Source organism: Ochlerotatus camptorhynchus, unplaced genomic scaffold, assembly GCF_037179485.1.
Source record: "Ochlerotatus camptorhynchus isolate MF236.1 unplaced genomic scaffold, CSIRO-AGI_Acam_v1.1 ptg001099l, whole genome shotgun sequence".
NCBI classification, from domain to species: Eukaryota; Metazoa; Arthropoda; class Insecta; order Diptera; family Culicidae; genus Ochlerotatus; species Ochlerotatus camptorhynchus.
In genome coordinates, this window is record NW_027041498.1 from 48,937 (window position 1) to 65,141 (window position 16,205).

Consider the following 16,205-nt stretch of genomic DNA (forward strand, 5'->3'; position numbering starts at 1 on the left):
CCGGTGAACTCACTCGAAGTATACTTCCAAATTTGTTTTTGGCTAAGTCCGTTCCTCAGAAAACACCCTGAATTTTTTGGCGCTTTATTTAAAAAATCCTTAGTTCGAAAATCATCGTATAAACCGTGCAAAAAAGACTTGAGTGTGCTGTATCTTACATTCCACGTGGAAAGGTTTTAGACTCCTCCCTCCCCTACAATATTTTTTTATGGACCGTGGACCGCCAAACTGTCCATTGGTGGCTAGATTGGTGGTGATTCTTTGTAGAGTATTTATTGGCCGTCATTATGGCTTATGCACTATCACTTCAAGTTTTCTAGACCGAAACATTCTAATTGTAAAATACTTTAGTTTCCATCTTAACATTCAACACTATAAATCAAGTGTAAACTAAAGACGAATGCATCATACGATTAGAGCCTTTATAATCAATACAAACTGTAGATTTATACGCGATGACTTTCTACCCATTATGTCTTTCTTTAAGGATTTGGTGGTTATATGTATTCACGTGGGCTATGCGCGGAAAGAAAATCGAAACAAGGGTAACCAAGGATACATTTCTAGTTGTTTATTATTACTTCAACAGAGAGTGCTGATGAGCATTCAAACTGCTTTAAACGTTTATATTCGAAAAATCGTAGGATATTAGAAAAAATCATCCACAATGCCCCGTGTCAAACCCACGACCAAATTAGGCGTTTATGGCCAATATGATCTTAATCCAGAAAAGGCAGTTACGTTATATACGGAATCAAAATTACAGAATCAATACTACATGTAAGTAAAGATAACAATCACAGACTAGTCAGACCAATTTTATCCTGGCATAATTTTCCCTACCAGAAAAACGCCAAACTGGGATGTTGCCCGTTTGAGCTTTGAACTAAAAGGGATCCAAAGTAATCGAGAGTATGAAGAAGTTACTAAAGAACAGAACCGTATGCGAGCTCATTCCCATGAGCAATTTCAATTGAATGAAAAACGACTGAACGAGGCAGACAAACAACTGCAGATACTATGGGAAAACTTTGTAGAAGTTAATGACTTCCTAAAAGATTGTGAAATGAAAGAAAACGACTGTTATCAAGCTGTAAGACTGACAAATGTGACAGTGCATAGAACTTTAATTAAATTAAAACGGTTAAATTTGTAGAAGGAAGACGAGAAAAGGAAGCAAGAGGACTATCACAACAAAATACAGCAAATGGATAAGGATTTAGCGGTTTTGAGGGACTTTGTGAACAAATACGAACATACGATAGAAAAATACCAGCCGTTTGAAGTAAGTACTATTTAGATGAATTTGATTAACAATATGTGTGAATGCCCCATGTCTACACATTAAGAAAATAACAATGAAATGTAGTCAACGTTATCAAAGGTATATTTTTTTAATTAACCCCAAAGGAACAAAACTCATTTCCTATTTTTATTGAGTATGAAATTTATTCATGAAAATCGGTAAGGATTTTGCTACAAATACAAGTAAATGTAAACGATTCTTTGCTACACAAAGTATGGTTAGCTAATCCTCATTCTGAAAAATCAGCCATCCATTGTTTATTTAATTACTGAAACAAAAAGTATCTATTATTTTATATTTGTTCCAGAGTGTGCTCACAGAAACTATTGAACATTCAGATACGTATGGAACGCTAGAGGATTTAATGAAACGATGCGATTCATTGCGTAAGTAGTGCATACTTCATTTTATCAGCTTTCGACACTTAATTATTTAATAAGAACGTTATAGATGTTGGCCAACTTAAGGTTCAATTTACTTTGATGCTTTTTGGAAAATTTCAAAAGCAGTTTTTTCCGACGCATTATTTTAGATTGCAAAAAGCTCGCGTCATTTTGTGTAAAATATCAAAAGGAATCGAATAGTGCGAGCTTTTTGCAATCTGAAATAATGCGTCGGAAAAAACTGCCTTTGAAATTTTCCAAGAAGCATCAAAGTAAATTGAACCTTAAGGGCCTATCCACGTGGATAATTTAGAGTGAGTTGGCGAGCAGGGATGCCAGATTTGAAGACATTTGTATTTCTGTGAAGACATTTTGAAGACATTTCGGGGCCTCCCTTAGCTCAATCGGTAAAGGCGCAGCTACAAAGCAAGACCATGCTGGAGGTGACTGGGTTGGATTCCCGGTCCGGTCTAGGAATTTTTCGGGTTGAAAAATTTCTCGACTCCCTGGGCATAGAGTATGATTGTACTTGCCACACAATTATACCGATGCAAAAATGGTAGCAGGCATCGAAAGCTCTCAATTAATAACTGTGGAAGTGCATCTAGTAGAACACTAAGTTGTGAGCACGCAATAAGCTAATATGCCATAAGCAATAAGCTTGAAATGCGAAGAAGAAGAAGAAGAAGAAGAATAATAATAATAATAAGAAGAAGATATAAATTTGATGAACATATTTTGGCGCAAAAAATTTAAGTTTTTTTAACTACACTGCCTATAATCGCATATCAATTCAATATGGATTTTCGTCAATTTTGAGTTATTCCCAATTCAGAGAAACATTTGCATTTGGCGTCAGATTATCAACTTTAATAGCATGCTGTGGCTGTCACATGAATCGAATTATTTTCACTGAAACGACAATAACAATGTTATCCACGATCAGTTGGCATAAACTTTCATATTATGTGATAAAACTACGAATTTTGAACATGAGGATCGATGTGTCCGATGTTCGAAGACGGACGTGTTTTTTTTTTCTCTCGTTTTTTCGTTTTGATTTTGTTCCGGTTTTTCGTGTTTCGGGTAGTTTCGGTTGAAGTTTTCAAGAATCGCCAATGATGAAGAAAGGTCTGCTAAATCTGGAAAATTTTGTAACTGGCTACCCGAGCAATTCGGTTAACAAAACGAAAGCAAACCAGTTCCTATCATAATGAAATCATTTCAATTGTCGCGACATAAGTTTTTCTTCTTCTTCTTCTTTATTTAGGAGATTTTCAGCCGTAGGCTAGTTCATCTCCGTAAAGGGTGGGAAGCCTTAGAAAGAGGTCCCCCCAGTCACATTGCTTGAGTATCATGCTACTTCAACATTTGATAATCTAAACAGCATACGATAAAGACAGACTAAAAGGATACAAAAAAGAAGAACAAAATATAAAATGAACAAAAAAAACATAGGTCCACTGTAAGTGGTCCTTGGGAGCCCCGTCCAGCGGGGATGTCCAGACGGCCGAAAGAATCTATGGTGCTAAATCCTGCAGTATAGCTTCGCCGCCTTCAAAAAGCGCAGTACAGCCAACAATCAATACGAAACTAACGATTTTAAATTGGCTCACTACTTGACTAGCCTATTGGTCCCAAGCAAACGATTAACGTACCCCATTCTAGTCGAAAATCTACTACTACACAATGTTTGTTTTGATTCGCTATGAAAGTTTGACAGTTAAAATGAGGGGTTAGTCGATTTTCCTATGGTTCGAGGGGTGAATCAATTAGCTTGGGACCGAAGAGAGTACCAGAGCTGAGCCAAAAAGTTGAGCACGTTATTTCGGGACCTTCTAGTCTTAGAGTTACCTCTATGGTACAGCTGCTTGAGTTGAGGGCACGTCTGCTAGCGTGTCCCGTACGCTGGCAGGCAGACCGTGGAGGCAACGAAAGTGCTCGAATTGTGGACATACGCATAACACGTGCTCCACCGTCGAAGGAATATGGCAGAATTCACAGGTCTTCCTGAAGGGTCCTCCGCTGAAATCTCTTGAGATTAGGGAGTGTCCTGTCCGGAATCTGGAAAAAATCCTCTGATCTCGCAGGTTTGCAAGATCCGTCCACTTTCCGATGTCGCGACATAAGTCTGATATCATATTGTGCTTTCATTATGGAGTCAAGACTTTTTAAATAAAAGCAACTTAACTTGAAGTTCTGCTGTTAACGTCTAGTTTAAAATTTAAGTTCATCTGTTGTTGAACTAATGATTATTGTTTATTTGTTTTGTTTAACACATGTTAAGTCATTCGTGACTTGCCCGGGGTGAGATTTGACTCTTTCAGTCTTTCAGCGTGAGAAGCATGGATGCTAACCATTTACCAGGCCCGTATTCAGTTAAACATTCTAAATGCAAAATGAGTAATCTAATTGATTTTATTAAAAGCAGGATTAGTTTTCCGTTTGCTTCAACAATGTAAAATTTTGCTCTCATTTTTGCTGTGTTAACCGTTAAGTCAACCAAAATGAGATCAACTGGAGTATCAAAAATAAATTACATAAAACAGCAAATTTTGATTTCAATTTGATCTCCAGCTTTGCTCGGGTAGAAGCCCAACCCAATGGAATCCCATGAATTTATCATAAAGCAATTCAAATAGAGCAAGAAGCAGCTTTCGACATCATAAAATTGGTGCAAGCTATCCATTTTTATTTATTAAAACACTGGGGATCATTCCGAGAGTCGAAGTGACTTTTGTCACTGTGCAAATCAGGAATAATGAGTACTAGTTAAGTTACAAGAAAAGTTTGTAAAAAAGATGTTTGATACATAAAATCTGTTGTTACACTGATAGGCAAAATAAAGTGCCCACCCCATCATTTTTTGAATTTCTCTCATTTATTTGGTTCAAATTAAAGTAAATACACTGTAGTATTTTTTATATCTTATTCTTTATATTCTTTTTAAGTTTCACTTATAGAATACCAGATAAAAAGAAGAGACTGACTCGAAGAAAAAAAAATCAAAATGGGTGTAAAAAAGAACAGTGACAAAAAAAAGTGCCCACTGCATTTTAACTCCAGAAAACATAAAATAAAGTAAAAGAATACCAGCCTAATAGTTAATGTGTCCTCCTTTGGCCTTCAGGACCAGCTGCAGGCGCTTCGGCATGCTCTCCACTAGATTCTTCAGGTGCTGTGGATCTAGTTCTTCCCAGGCGCGCTCCAGGGCTTCAAAATAGTTATTTTTATTGGTAACACCAGTTTTGTCAACCCTGGCATCGAGAATCGCCCACAAATTCTCGATGGGGTTGAGGTCCGGGCTTTGTGGAGGCCATTCCAGTGGTTTAATTCGACATGACCGGAAGAAAGACTTAGTCTTCTTGGCAGTATGCTTCGGATCGTTGTCCTGCTGGAATACGAATTTCTCCTCAAGGCCCGTCTGGATCAGCGAAACTTCCAGATTTTCCCGCAGGATGTCGATGTAGGAATCTGCCGTCATTATCCCGTCGATTTTCACCAGGCTTCCCACTCCACCCCACGAAAAGCACCCCCAGACCATCACATTTCCTCCTCCATGCTTCACCGTGCCTTGTATGTGGCGCTCCTGAAGCTCCTCACCCGATCTACACCACACACGAACCCGTCGCTTCCGGTTGAACAGTTCGAATTTTGATTCGTCCGTCCAGAGAACCGTTTTCCAGAACTCTAGGGGCTTATCAGCATGCTCCTTAGCAAACTTAAGCCGTTTGACTTTGTTTGCCTTGCTGATAAATGGGCGCTTCCGAGCAACTTTGCTGTTCAACCCCTGTGCTACGAGACGGCGACGAACAGTTCGACTGGAAACTGTTAGCTGAAGAGCCTCCTGGATCTCGCGGACAGTTACCTTCGGGTTCTTCTTCACTTCACGCATGATCTTGGTGTCCGTTCTCGCATCCGTTTTGCGCATCCTGCCTCTGCCAGGGCGATCCACCACTGATCCGAACGATTTCATTTTCTGCAGAATTTTCCCGACCGCTGTTTTGCTGATATTGTACTTCCTAGCGACAGACCGGTGCGATTCACCGTTTTGCACATCACGAACAACCAATTTTCGGATACACACGGGAATTGCTTTCGAAATCACTACGTCCTCCATTTTTTTCAACTGATTCAAATGCGATCACGTGTACAAATGCACCAGTTCCACCCGTTTGCTTCAATACATGTCAAACTTTCAAAACAAAAACAATCGAGGGGTTTTCCGATGGAAACTTATCGAAAACATACCGATTTTTGAAGTGGGCACTTTTTTTTGTCACTGTTTTCTTTTTCAATCCAAATTGATTTTCTTTTACTTCAAGTAAAACTTTATATTTTCAGTATTCCATAGGTGTAACTTTAAAAGAATAATAAAGGTAAGACATCGAAACAGACTACGGTGTGTTTATTTGAATTTGAACCAAATAAATGAGAGAAATTTCAAAAATGATGGGGTGGGCACTTTATTTTGCCTATGAGTGTATTTCTTTCAGTGCGTCACAATCACCAATTTTACGATTCGTGGGAGCTCACTCTGAGTGAACGCTCACGAGTCATAAATTCGCTGATTGTGACGCACTGAAAGCGAAATTGACAGGTTTTATGTGTCAAATATATACTTTACAACCGCTTCTTGTATCTGACGAGTACAAAATACCATTATCCAATGATTCCATAAATTCAAAAAACATTTTTTTATAGCGAAGTGAGTGGAAGTAACCCTGGTGCAAATCAAATGGAGAGTCACGTCACCACGACGTGACTTTTCTCACTTTACTAGTGACAAAAGTCACTTCGACTCTCTAAATAACCCCCACTCACACAAGCATTTACTTTATTTTGTCATATAAATATAACATAACCAATGCTATCGTAAATCTGCCAGCAACGTTTACCGAACGTATGGCCTTACCCTTCCCACTAAGAAACCTCAAAAATCCTGTGAAACTTATAAGAGGTCGTAGAGTTCTCTGCATCTTTCTATTTGTTTTGTTTTTGACACATATTTTTTTTCTTTAGGTTGGACCAACGCGTAAAAGAATAAATCACGTTTAACCAGCAAATATAACGATTGCCAATTTTGTTCTCCTTGCAGGTTCATTAAACTTTTCTGTGCAAATTCGATTCAGTGAAATAAATTGTTTTTAAAAAAGTCGTTGAGTTTTATCAGTTTTATGTTTCTTTGCAAGGATGTCAATTAGAACCCAAAACGATTAAAATACAACCTAAACATATTTTTACGTCCTCAGACCTAGTTTCTGAAAATATACACCGGGGGATGTTAGATTCGCTTACAATTATGTGGGATGCATCATCAGAGGATGTTAGTGGAGACCGCATGAACCGAGGATGCGATATACCTAGCTACGGTCCAATGCAAGAAAATTGGAGACCGAAAAATGTAGAGTGTATTAGTGAGTGAAATTAGTTATGTCAAAAAAAATAGGAAACAGATTTCCGACTGGACTCGAACTACGAACGTTGCGATTATCAGATCTGTGCTTTCTCCACAGCTCTCTCCATGCTTTTGAATATGGATAGCCTAAAAGCAAACACGAAGCGCCCATTTTCTCGCATACTCGACTTCGTATGCTTTTTCTACTGGAGAGATTCGAGGCAAGTGTGTGCGTCGTTCTACAATGTTCTACAATGTGCGTCGTTCTACAAGCTTACTGGTATAGTCGAAAGCGTAGATAGAACACGAAATAAAAAAGACAAAAAAACCATTGCATCGCCTGCATGGTCAATTTCTAACATTCGTTGCGATGTTCATGAACAGAGGATGATAGGAAACGGAACTAACATTCATTGTAATAGATTTTTGGTTTGTGTGTATATATTTTCTTAATATTCAGATTTTTCATAAGTTACATTATATCGAGGTTGTCTTTTATCGAGGTATGACTGTAATATTTTTTTCTTAAAATTTCAAACAGCTTCTTGAAAATGGTAAATTTGAACAAAAGTTTAGCCATGTTCAAAAGAGACGGGGACAAATCTCGAATGAAGTAATCATTAGAGTGGGTCAACTTTATAACTACCTGCTCCTCACTGCTAGTTCGATTTGTATTGAGGTCCCCAATAATTGTGTCGCATATTTAAATGATGGATAAGATCAGATCTTTATTTGCGGGAGAACTTTAGATTTTTTTTTTTTAAGCCATCAGTAACTATTTAAATGATGGTTGAAATTCAAAGATTACTCAGTATTGCCCAAAAAATGCAGAACAACTTAGAACCTTTTGTTGTATACCATTCCCATACAAATCATAAACTTGCAAATAGTAATATACCATTCCCAGAAATAAACTCAGTCATACACACTAATCGAGTCAGTACGGTTTTACCGAGTTTTTGAATTACGGAACTGTTCGGTAAAAGTTTAAAAATCTGTGGAAAATTTATTAATGAGAAAATTTGTTCTGAACTTGTACATACATAGTTTTGTAAACCCCATTAAATGATAGAAAATAAAATTGGTCGATTTCATTGATTCCTTACGGATAACGGTCATTTGAATTTTTACCGACTTTTTCAGCAATTCAAAAACCCAGTAAAAAAATACTGACTCCTGTAAAAAAATCTTAGTGTGTAGGAATCAATCACCCAGGGACAGTGAAATAAACGCTCAAATAAATAGCAATTATGCAATATAAAAGGCTAATAAACAGCATTCTGATTCTGAAGCTCGACTCAACAAACAGGTGGAAACTAACGATTTTAATTTGGCTCACACTTGACTAGCCTATCGGTCCCAAGTACATCGATTAACGTACCCCATTCTAGTCAAAATTCTAGTTCTACACTATGTTTGTTTTGATTCGCTATGAAAGTTTGACAGATATTATATGAGGGATTTACGGAATTTCCACAGACAAACAGACGTAACTCTTTGAAAAAGTTTTTCTTGAAAACATAGGACCTCAGTAACGACATCTCTCGGGCTTATCGCGGAAAAGAAGCTTGCTCGCTAACTCGCAATCAATATTGCATAAAAGTTCTATAGAATGTATAGAAACGTCAAAGTGATCCGATGCCAGCGCTGCGGCGAGTAGTTCGCGGAGCTGATAATATTCAAATCAACCGTTAAATGCGTGAACGAAGATACACAATGAAGAGTTACGTCTGTTTGTCTGTGGATTTTCCTATGCTTCGAGGGGTGTATCGATTAGCTTGGGACCGAAGAGAGTACCAGAGCTTAGCCGAAAAGTTGAGCTCGTTTCTTCGGGACCTTCTGGTCTTAGAGTTACCTCTATGGTTTTACCTTGAGTACTGCGGACTCACTCAAGGTGCTTGTCACTTGGGAGCCAGTGTGAACTGTCAAGCGGGAGCCAAACATTCACAAGCAGCAAATGCAGTTACTGTTCTTATCTACCGTCAAGCATTGTAATCTCATAAAAATGTTCTATACTTTTTCATAACACATTCTTAATTTTAAGCTCAAAGATAAAAACCAACAGGCTTAGTGATGAAAGTATAAAAACCAGCATAGTTTTTATGAGGCAGCTGAGTTTTCAATTACAGTAAAACATACTTTGGCGAAACATGTATGTAAACAAACTTTGATAGAGTCATGGGGGCTCGAGTACTCCTGGCTCAGAGCTTCAGGCGGGAATCAACTGAGAAAGAACAAATCAAATTTTCAAGCAGTTTTCCATTGGCTTGCAAAATAAAATCGGTCGACTCCGCAATACCCAGGTTTTACCAACCGGTTGAAACTAACAATTTTAAATTGGCTCTCTCATTGATTTCTAATATCCCTACAATTGATTTCTCATTGATTTCTAATATCCCTACAATTGATTTCTCATTGATTTCTAATATCTCTAAAATGTGAGCCTGGGCAAAAAATGATAAAGATTGATGAAGATGGTCGTGCAAATGGTTTGAAGTTTGTATGGAGATTATGGCGAACAACTATGGATTTCTTTTTTTTTTTTTTAATTTCACTTATACCGCTTTAACTTTGGTTCTAGTTGTCATAACGCTGAAAACAATTAACATGTAGTTGTTTTGACAACAATTAACAAGCATGTCCTTGTCGTGATCAGTGTTTAAGAAGCTTTAAAAGTTTCTCGAATATGACTTTCATTGTCTACGGTCCATATAAATCTACAAAAGTTTGTATTAACTATTGACTAAGCACCGGAAGGTGGAATCAAAAACCTCTAAAAACAGTCAACGTAGTTTATGAACAGTCGTTTAACATTAAAACAAAGGTTCTAGGGCTACTTTCCTGATGCATTCCCATCCTGGACCACTGTACACTATCATATGCAAAAAATCGGCACTACGCACACTCGCATGTTGATTCCATGTTGGAACGCCACATAACAACTTCAGTAGTTGAATGTAGAAACTACAAACTGTATAATTAACCTAAATAACTATTTTTTTTCTATTATATCTTTCTAGTTCTTGCACAGGTAGAAATTTCTGAGATAGAGCAACAGAAAATTCAAGAAATAGAAAAAATACGGGATAGTCTGTTGGAATCTACAAAAGAAGCGTTGCATATAGTTACAGGCTTAAACAACGATCTTTCAGAGTTGCAGGTACGTTCATCGTTAAATTAAAGGATGTATTCGATAATAATGGCACCACCGATGAACCGATGGCACACCGAGGGGGGGCGTCACATCTAAATCTCAAATCTGGATGCTCGAAAAATCTCACTCTAGCAAACCAATCTACTAAAAATCTTCTTTCATTTCTCGCATCTACTTTCATCGTGCATCATCTTCTTGCAGGAAATCCTCAGAATTGTCATAAATCTTCTTTCTATCTACTCAGCGTGCGCGCAGCTAACCACACTAAAAGAAAATCGTTTCCGCATCGTAGATAGAGTCGTCCCCCTCGTGGCACACCGAAAATCTTCTGTAACTTTTGAACCGTATGAGTAAAAAACCTGTGTTCCATTTAGAATTTTTTCACTTAAATTTGACGCTTCGAAAATAAATTTCGGGGTTCAATATTAGCTTGAGTCTATGCGCAAATTAAAAAAAAAAGCATGCTATATTGTACGTAGCCCCCCCCCCCCTCTTATCTAAGGGGCTACCCCCTATGACCTCCACATGCCAAATTTGGCTCTATTTGCTTGATTAGTTCTCGAGTTATGTAGAAATTTCTGTTTCATTTGTATGGGAGCCTATGGGCCAAACCTTTCCCTGCCAAAAAAAAACCCTGCATACAAATTTTCACGCCGATCGGTTCAGTAGTTTCCGAGTCTATAAGAATCAGACAGACAGAAATTAATTTTTATATAGGTATATAGATTCTACTTGATTAAGAATAACTGAATGAACATTGCAGCGCCGAGATTTCTTGTTCACTGTACAATACAATTAGCCGAAGGTGTCATTAGCCACCAAAAAAAAACATGGAGGGCGGAAAATTGCTTTAATGATCCTTGACTGTCTACAAAGTTTCCTTTGCTTTACTTCCTGAAAATTTTCTCAGCTTATACAAGTTTCCACACTTCCAAGTTCCACATTTTTTCCAAGTTCTCTCAATTCTATTGAGACCATGACCTCCAAACTTCAGTACTAACTTTGAATCTTTTCAAAGATTTTTTTTAAAGATCTAAGCGTAACAAATTTCCCAAATCAAAGCCTACAGTTCTGAAGAACATGCTAAACTTCTACCATACTCACTAAGCTTCTATGAAGTTCTTTAACTTCTAAAAAAGTTTGCTGAGCTTCTACAATTTACGTTGAATTTAAATGAAATTCTCAACAAATTCTACATACGGTAAAGGTCCAAACGCGCACACTTAGATTTTTACCGATAAGGGCACCACCGTGTAGCTCGCCGTTTACTTCTATAGTTGACAATTTCACTCTTCATCTTCATCGCATTGTCTCAAAGTTCCGAAGCCAAGAACGAACTTCCTGAGAATCATAGGTACTACTCGTGTACTCCGCTTTTCTGATCACACCTTCCAAAGCCGAGCAGGAACGAATATCTCGATAACTTAAATTGGTATGGATGAGCCTGACATAAAAGGTAAAATACCTACCAACAAAAAAATCCCACAATACCAAATTATGCCAATGCAGTATGGCATTTTTGTGGTATCAAAATATCACTTTTTGTTATTTGCAAAGAATTTTGCATGCAATTTTTTGGTATTGGTATTATTCTTTGGTATTTTACCTCTTATGTCATGCTGATCAACACCAAATTTTGGTATCCGACCAGAATTAGTTAGGGTAGAGCGCTACTTCGTCGTAATCGCCTATTTCCGTTCTATCGATCAATGATTTCACAGTGCACAAATCAATAATAAGTTTGTTCCGATCCGTTAGTTCATTAGCTATAACATAAATCCTGTTAGAGCGCATTGTATGAATATTTACGCTCATTGTTCTCAAAACAAAAGAAGCGCTCGTAGCGAATCCCCTTTTTCTATAGAAATACGTATACGTTTATCCGTAGGACGAAAAAAATCTTTGGGTCTATCGATCAGAAAACATCACATAAATTCATTGTTTCAGAGTTAAAAAGTCAATTATGCGTTTGGTACGCTGCTTTAGTTCAAAAGCTACCGAACGAAATCAATGAGAGCGCGTGATATGAATGTTTACACCCATTTTTCTCAAAAACAAAAGAAGCGCTCCAACCGAATCAATTTTTATCTTCATCCGATAGGCCGAAGGGAATTCAATGGCGTTTGAATGCGTTTCAATGCGTTAGGCCGAATTTAGAATCTGTAGGCCGAGTTTGGCGTCAAGAAGCAGTGTTAGACTTTTAACAATATCTCAACAATTTGTTTCTCTTATCTTATGGTACGTACGGAAAGGTAAATAAATTTAGAAGCCATAAGTTATAATAACATTCCGTTTGGCGCTAAACTACGCTAGATTAAGAAAGACTAAGTACGGGTTGTGCTTAATAGGCCGGGAATGGGGTAGTTAACCCTATTAGATTTTAAACAATATCTCAACAATTTGTGACTCTTTTTCAAATCTAACGGTACGTATGGAAAGGTGAATAAATTTACACTCAAAAAATTTATCACATATCTAATGGATGAAATCCATGTGAATGTCACATAGCTTTCCTGTGATCACATAGCTGCAAATCCCACCACAAAATCACATGAATATTATGAGGACGATGAAATTTATATGAAAAATCATATAATATTAATTTGATCGCATAAATGTTATGTGAAATTCAGATGAATTCCATTAATTTTGATTATGGATGAAAATCATGTGCGTTTGCAATGGAAGCTACATGAAAACTATTTTCGGTGTAGAAGTCATCTTTGTTTAAACTCGTTCAGAAAAGAGAGGTAAAGCGCGGGTTGTGCTTAGTGGACGGAAATTAGATCAAATACCCTATTAATTAGTTGAAGATGCTAATTTCAAATCACAGACTGTAGTGGTAATTTTTATACGATAGATAACTACGGAACTATCAACTCTATGCTTTCATCTACTCCATCTATCGTATAAAAATTACCACTACAGTCTGTTATTTGAAATTAGCATCTTCAACTATGTAAATCGTTGACTTCACGTAGAAGTAATACTAAAAACATATAGTCAAAGCCTATTAATTAGTTATTTTCTCCTGCACGGGAAGCGATATTTTTTTATCACCTTATTGCCCCAGCTTAGAGGTTTTTAGTAAAGGACTGAATTGTATAAAGAGGCGACATCTTATCCATTTGACAGGTCTTTTACTCGATTGGAATAATCCAGTGTTCCAATTTTGACGACATGTAATAATCTTTATAAATTCAGGCTCTTTAGTTTGTAGGTATCTATAATAGTTATTACTTTTTTTCAGGGACGATACGTACACGCATGGGAAGAGTGCTTGAAATGGGAAAAGTCTATAACAACGGCAAAAAACTACATGGCAGCAAACGAGATGAAAACCAACTGCATGCTTGATGCGATTTATCATTTGTACAGTTTGATTCGCAAACGACGCGGGGAACAGCCAATTTTTTTACGTGGAGATGTTGAAAAGCAGTTGGACTTTATCAAGGAAGAGGCAGGAATTATGCAGCAAATTCATACTCTTGCTGTCAAGAAATTGGCAAAGGAAAACATGAGTTTGGCGGCAGAGAAGGGTTCAGTCAAGGCCAAACCCATCATTTTTCCTGCAACGAAGAAACCGAAGGCTTTCGGAATTTAACACCTTAATCAAACAATACTGCTTTTTTGTCATTGAATCATTTATATATATATATATATTTTATTATAGCTTTACTTCAGTTCCGCAAGATAATACGATTAGTTCATATATTTGTAATCTTTAGATAAATATATGATATACTAAATGTTCTCCTCATCTGTGGTAGGTATATCTTTGATTTGAACTTAGCTTTCAAAAATCATTAGTTATGATTTCCAAAAATTATTTTGCACCGTTGAAGGCCTTTTGAACAAAAAATATAAAATTTAGACCCATCCGAAATGGAAATCAAAAAAACGTTAGTATTATCTGTACATTTGGATCTTTGCAAACTATTGTGACTTAAGTTTCAACTACTTTCATTTTGAGTATGGGTTTTGGGCAAATACTAGCTATGCTATATGATTTTCAGAAACGAAACATCATTTCTAGAATATAAAGCCATTTCTCATCAACGATGCTATTTATAATAAAAGGAATGCAATTTATAATTGTTTATAGAAAAACAAATTTAATATTTTAATAGTTTAGTACCAAATTGAGAAAGATAGCGAAAATGACTAGCAAACAGCGTTGAAATGTGATACGGTCCAATTAAAATAACATAAATTTTATGTAACATAAATTCAAGAACAGGAACAAAAATACTGATGATGTTGTTTTAAACTCATTTGATTTTGAATAATTTTGTTAAAAAAATCAAAAATACACATTGTAATCGAATTTTTGTTTTAATGTTTATGCTGATTGCAGGGAACTGTTTTTTTTTAATTATTATTTGCACCACCGGAGATACCTACATTGTCTTCATATATGTATATATAGAATTTGGAGGATTACATACGCTTTTCCATATTTACAGTAAACTTTCTGTAGTAGCTGTTAATCTAACGATGAATGTTGCAAAACAAATTTCTTGAGGATTTTTTATTTAACTTCACTATTAGCTTATTTATTTATCAACGATGTTTGCTACATAGGTAGTTGGATTGAGTAAGATCGCTTTAGAGATGGACATTATCTTTTTTGTTTATTATAGTCTCGTTGAAAGTGACAAAAACATTTTAAATTTAATGAAAAATATATCAACAAATCAATAAATATAGCGTCCGATCACTTCGGTTCATAGTTCAGTTGTTGCATCTTATTTTTCTATATTCATGTAAGCGATAATGCGATAACCTCTCTTGTACAACTAGTTGAAAACGAAATGACCTGAAAGAAGATAAATGAGAAATATTTTTTTAATAGGTCAATCATATATCTTACCAGTTCCAACCCAGTGCGAAACCGAACTAAATTATTTTTATCTAGATCAAAAAATCCTATGGTTTTGAACATTTAAATCGAACGTTTACAATTTTCGGGCATAAGTCAGAATTAAGTATCTTGTCGGATTGTCGATGGTAACACGGTTTACCCACCGCTAATCTGGAGCATTGTGATCCTTTGATCCAGGAATTACAGGAAACTCACGACCACAGGATCGAAAATGAGGTAACTACTGTAAAGTCTTAAATTTTGTTCAAGGTTCTTTAAAATTACACAATCTTTCAATAAGGTTCAAAAAATTTCAAATTTTAACATAAATTAGCATTGACTGTGCTTTATGTTAAACTATCATGACCAACTTGGTCAATTTCGTTGTACCCTGGGCATTGGCATAACCTTGAGGATTGCTTAACTGCAACCAGGTCCCAGGGCTTGTCTGTATCTTTACATTTTGAAAGATGCACACTAGTGATGCCAGTTGTGATGTAGCGAACCAAAGTTTGTTTTGATTTAACTACTAGCCAAAATTAAATAATTATGTAGTTTAGAATTATAGTATAAAATATGAATTGTTTCTTTTAAATAATTGAGTCTAATAGTTACAAAAATGTAAAAAATTAATTTCCATTATTTGGCTCAAAACTTTTGGAATGCTACATCACATAGATACTACCTTTGAATTTGGCTTGATCGAGTGGCGATTTTGTTTTCTCTTTTCTTTTATTTAGATCAATACGATGCAGTTTTGAAGAAAACAACGATATCAACTAGGTATATTCCTTCTCGGATGAAGACAGCGAAGATGATTTCCTTATGAGCGAATTTGAAGACGACGAGAGCGCAAACAAAACGACTGTTCTACCGCAAATCACTCTTTACTACTACTATTCAATATTACTTCCTCGATTTCTCGTAAAATAGTCAGTCATTCATCGGTTTCATTTATTAGCATTCAGAGGAGTTTTTGCTTTTATTTGTACCACCTTTGGTGCCTTTTAAGTTTTTACCAACCTCGATCATTATTTTGATTTTGATTTTGCGAGACAGAAGGGGGTCTTATGAAGGCCAGATCTCAAGTCTCAAGGCCA

At 36.4% G+C, this 16,205-nt stretch overlaps 1 protein-coding gene across 1 annotated transcript; it reads left to right on the forward strand.

The window, feature by feature from the left end:
• The first annotated feature begins 661 nt into the window (after window positions 1–661).
• On the forward strand, window positions 662–13,987 carry LOC135716053 (coiled-coil domain-containing protein 42 homolog). Its single transcript, XM_065238903.1, has 6 exons — window positions 662–780; window positions 847–1,093; window positions 1,157–1,285; window positions 1,614–1,692; window positions 10,108–10,247; window positions 13,492–13,987. Exons 1-6 carry the CDS (start codon window positions 668–670, stop codon window positions 13,843–13,845), a joined length of 1,062 nt encoding a protein of 353 aa, XP_065094975.1. The 5' UTR covers window positions 662–667; the 3' UTR covers window positions 13,846–13,987.
• Window positions 13,988–16,205: the final 2,218 nt, after the last annotated feature.

What these genes read in the sequence shown, in the direction of transcription:
- LOC135716053 (XM_065238903.1), top strand. Translation starts at nt 668, where the DNA reads ATGCCCCGTGTCAAACCCACGACCAAATTAGGCGTTTATGGCCAATAT. An exon ending in GAAACGATGCGATTCATTGC is followed by an intron (nt 1,693 to 10,107) that starts GTAAGTAGTGCA and finishes ATATCTTTCTAG; the next exon opens with TTCTTGCACAGGTAGAAATT. An exon ending in ACGATCTTTCAGAGTTGCAG is followed by an intron (nt 10,248 to 13,491) that starts GTACGTTCATCG and finishes ACTTTTTTTCAG; the next exon opens with GGACGATACGTACACGCATG.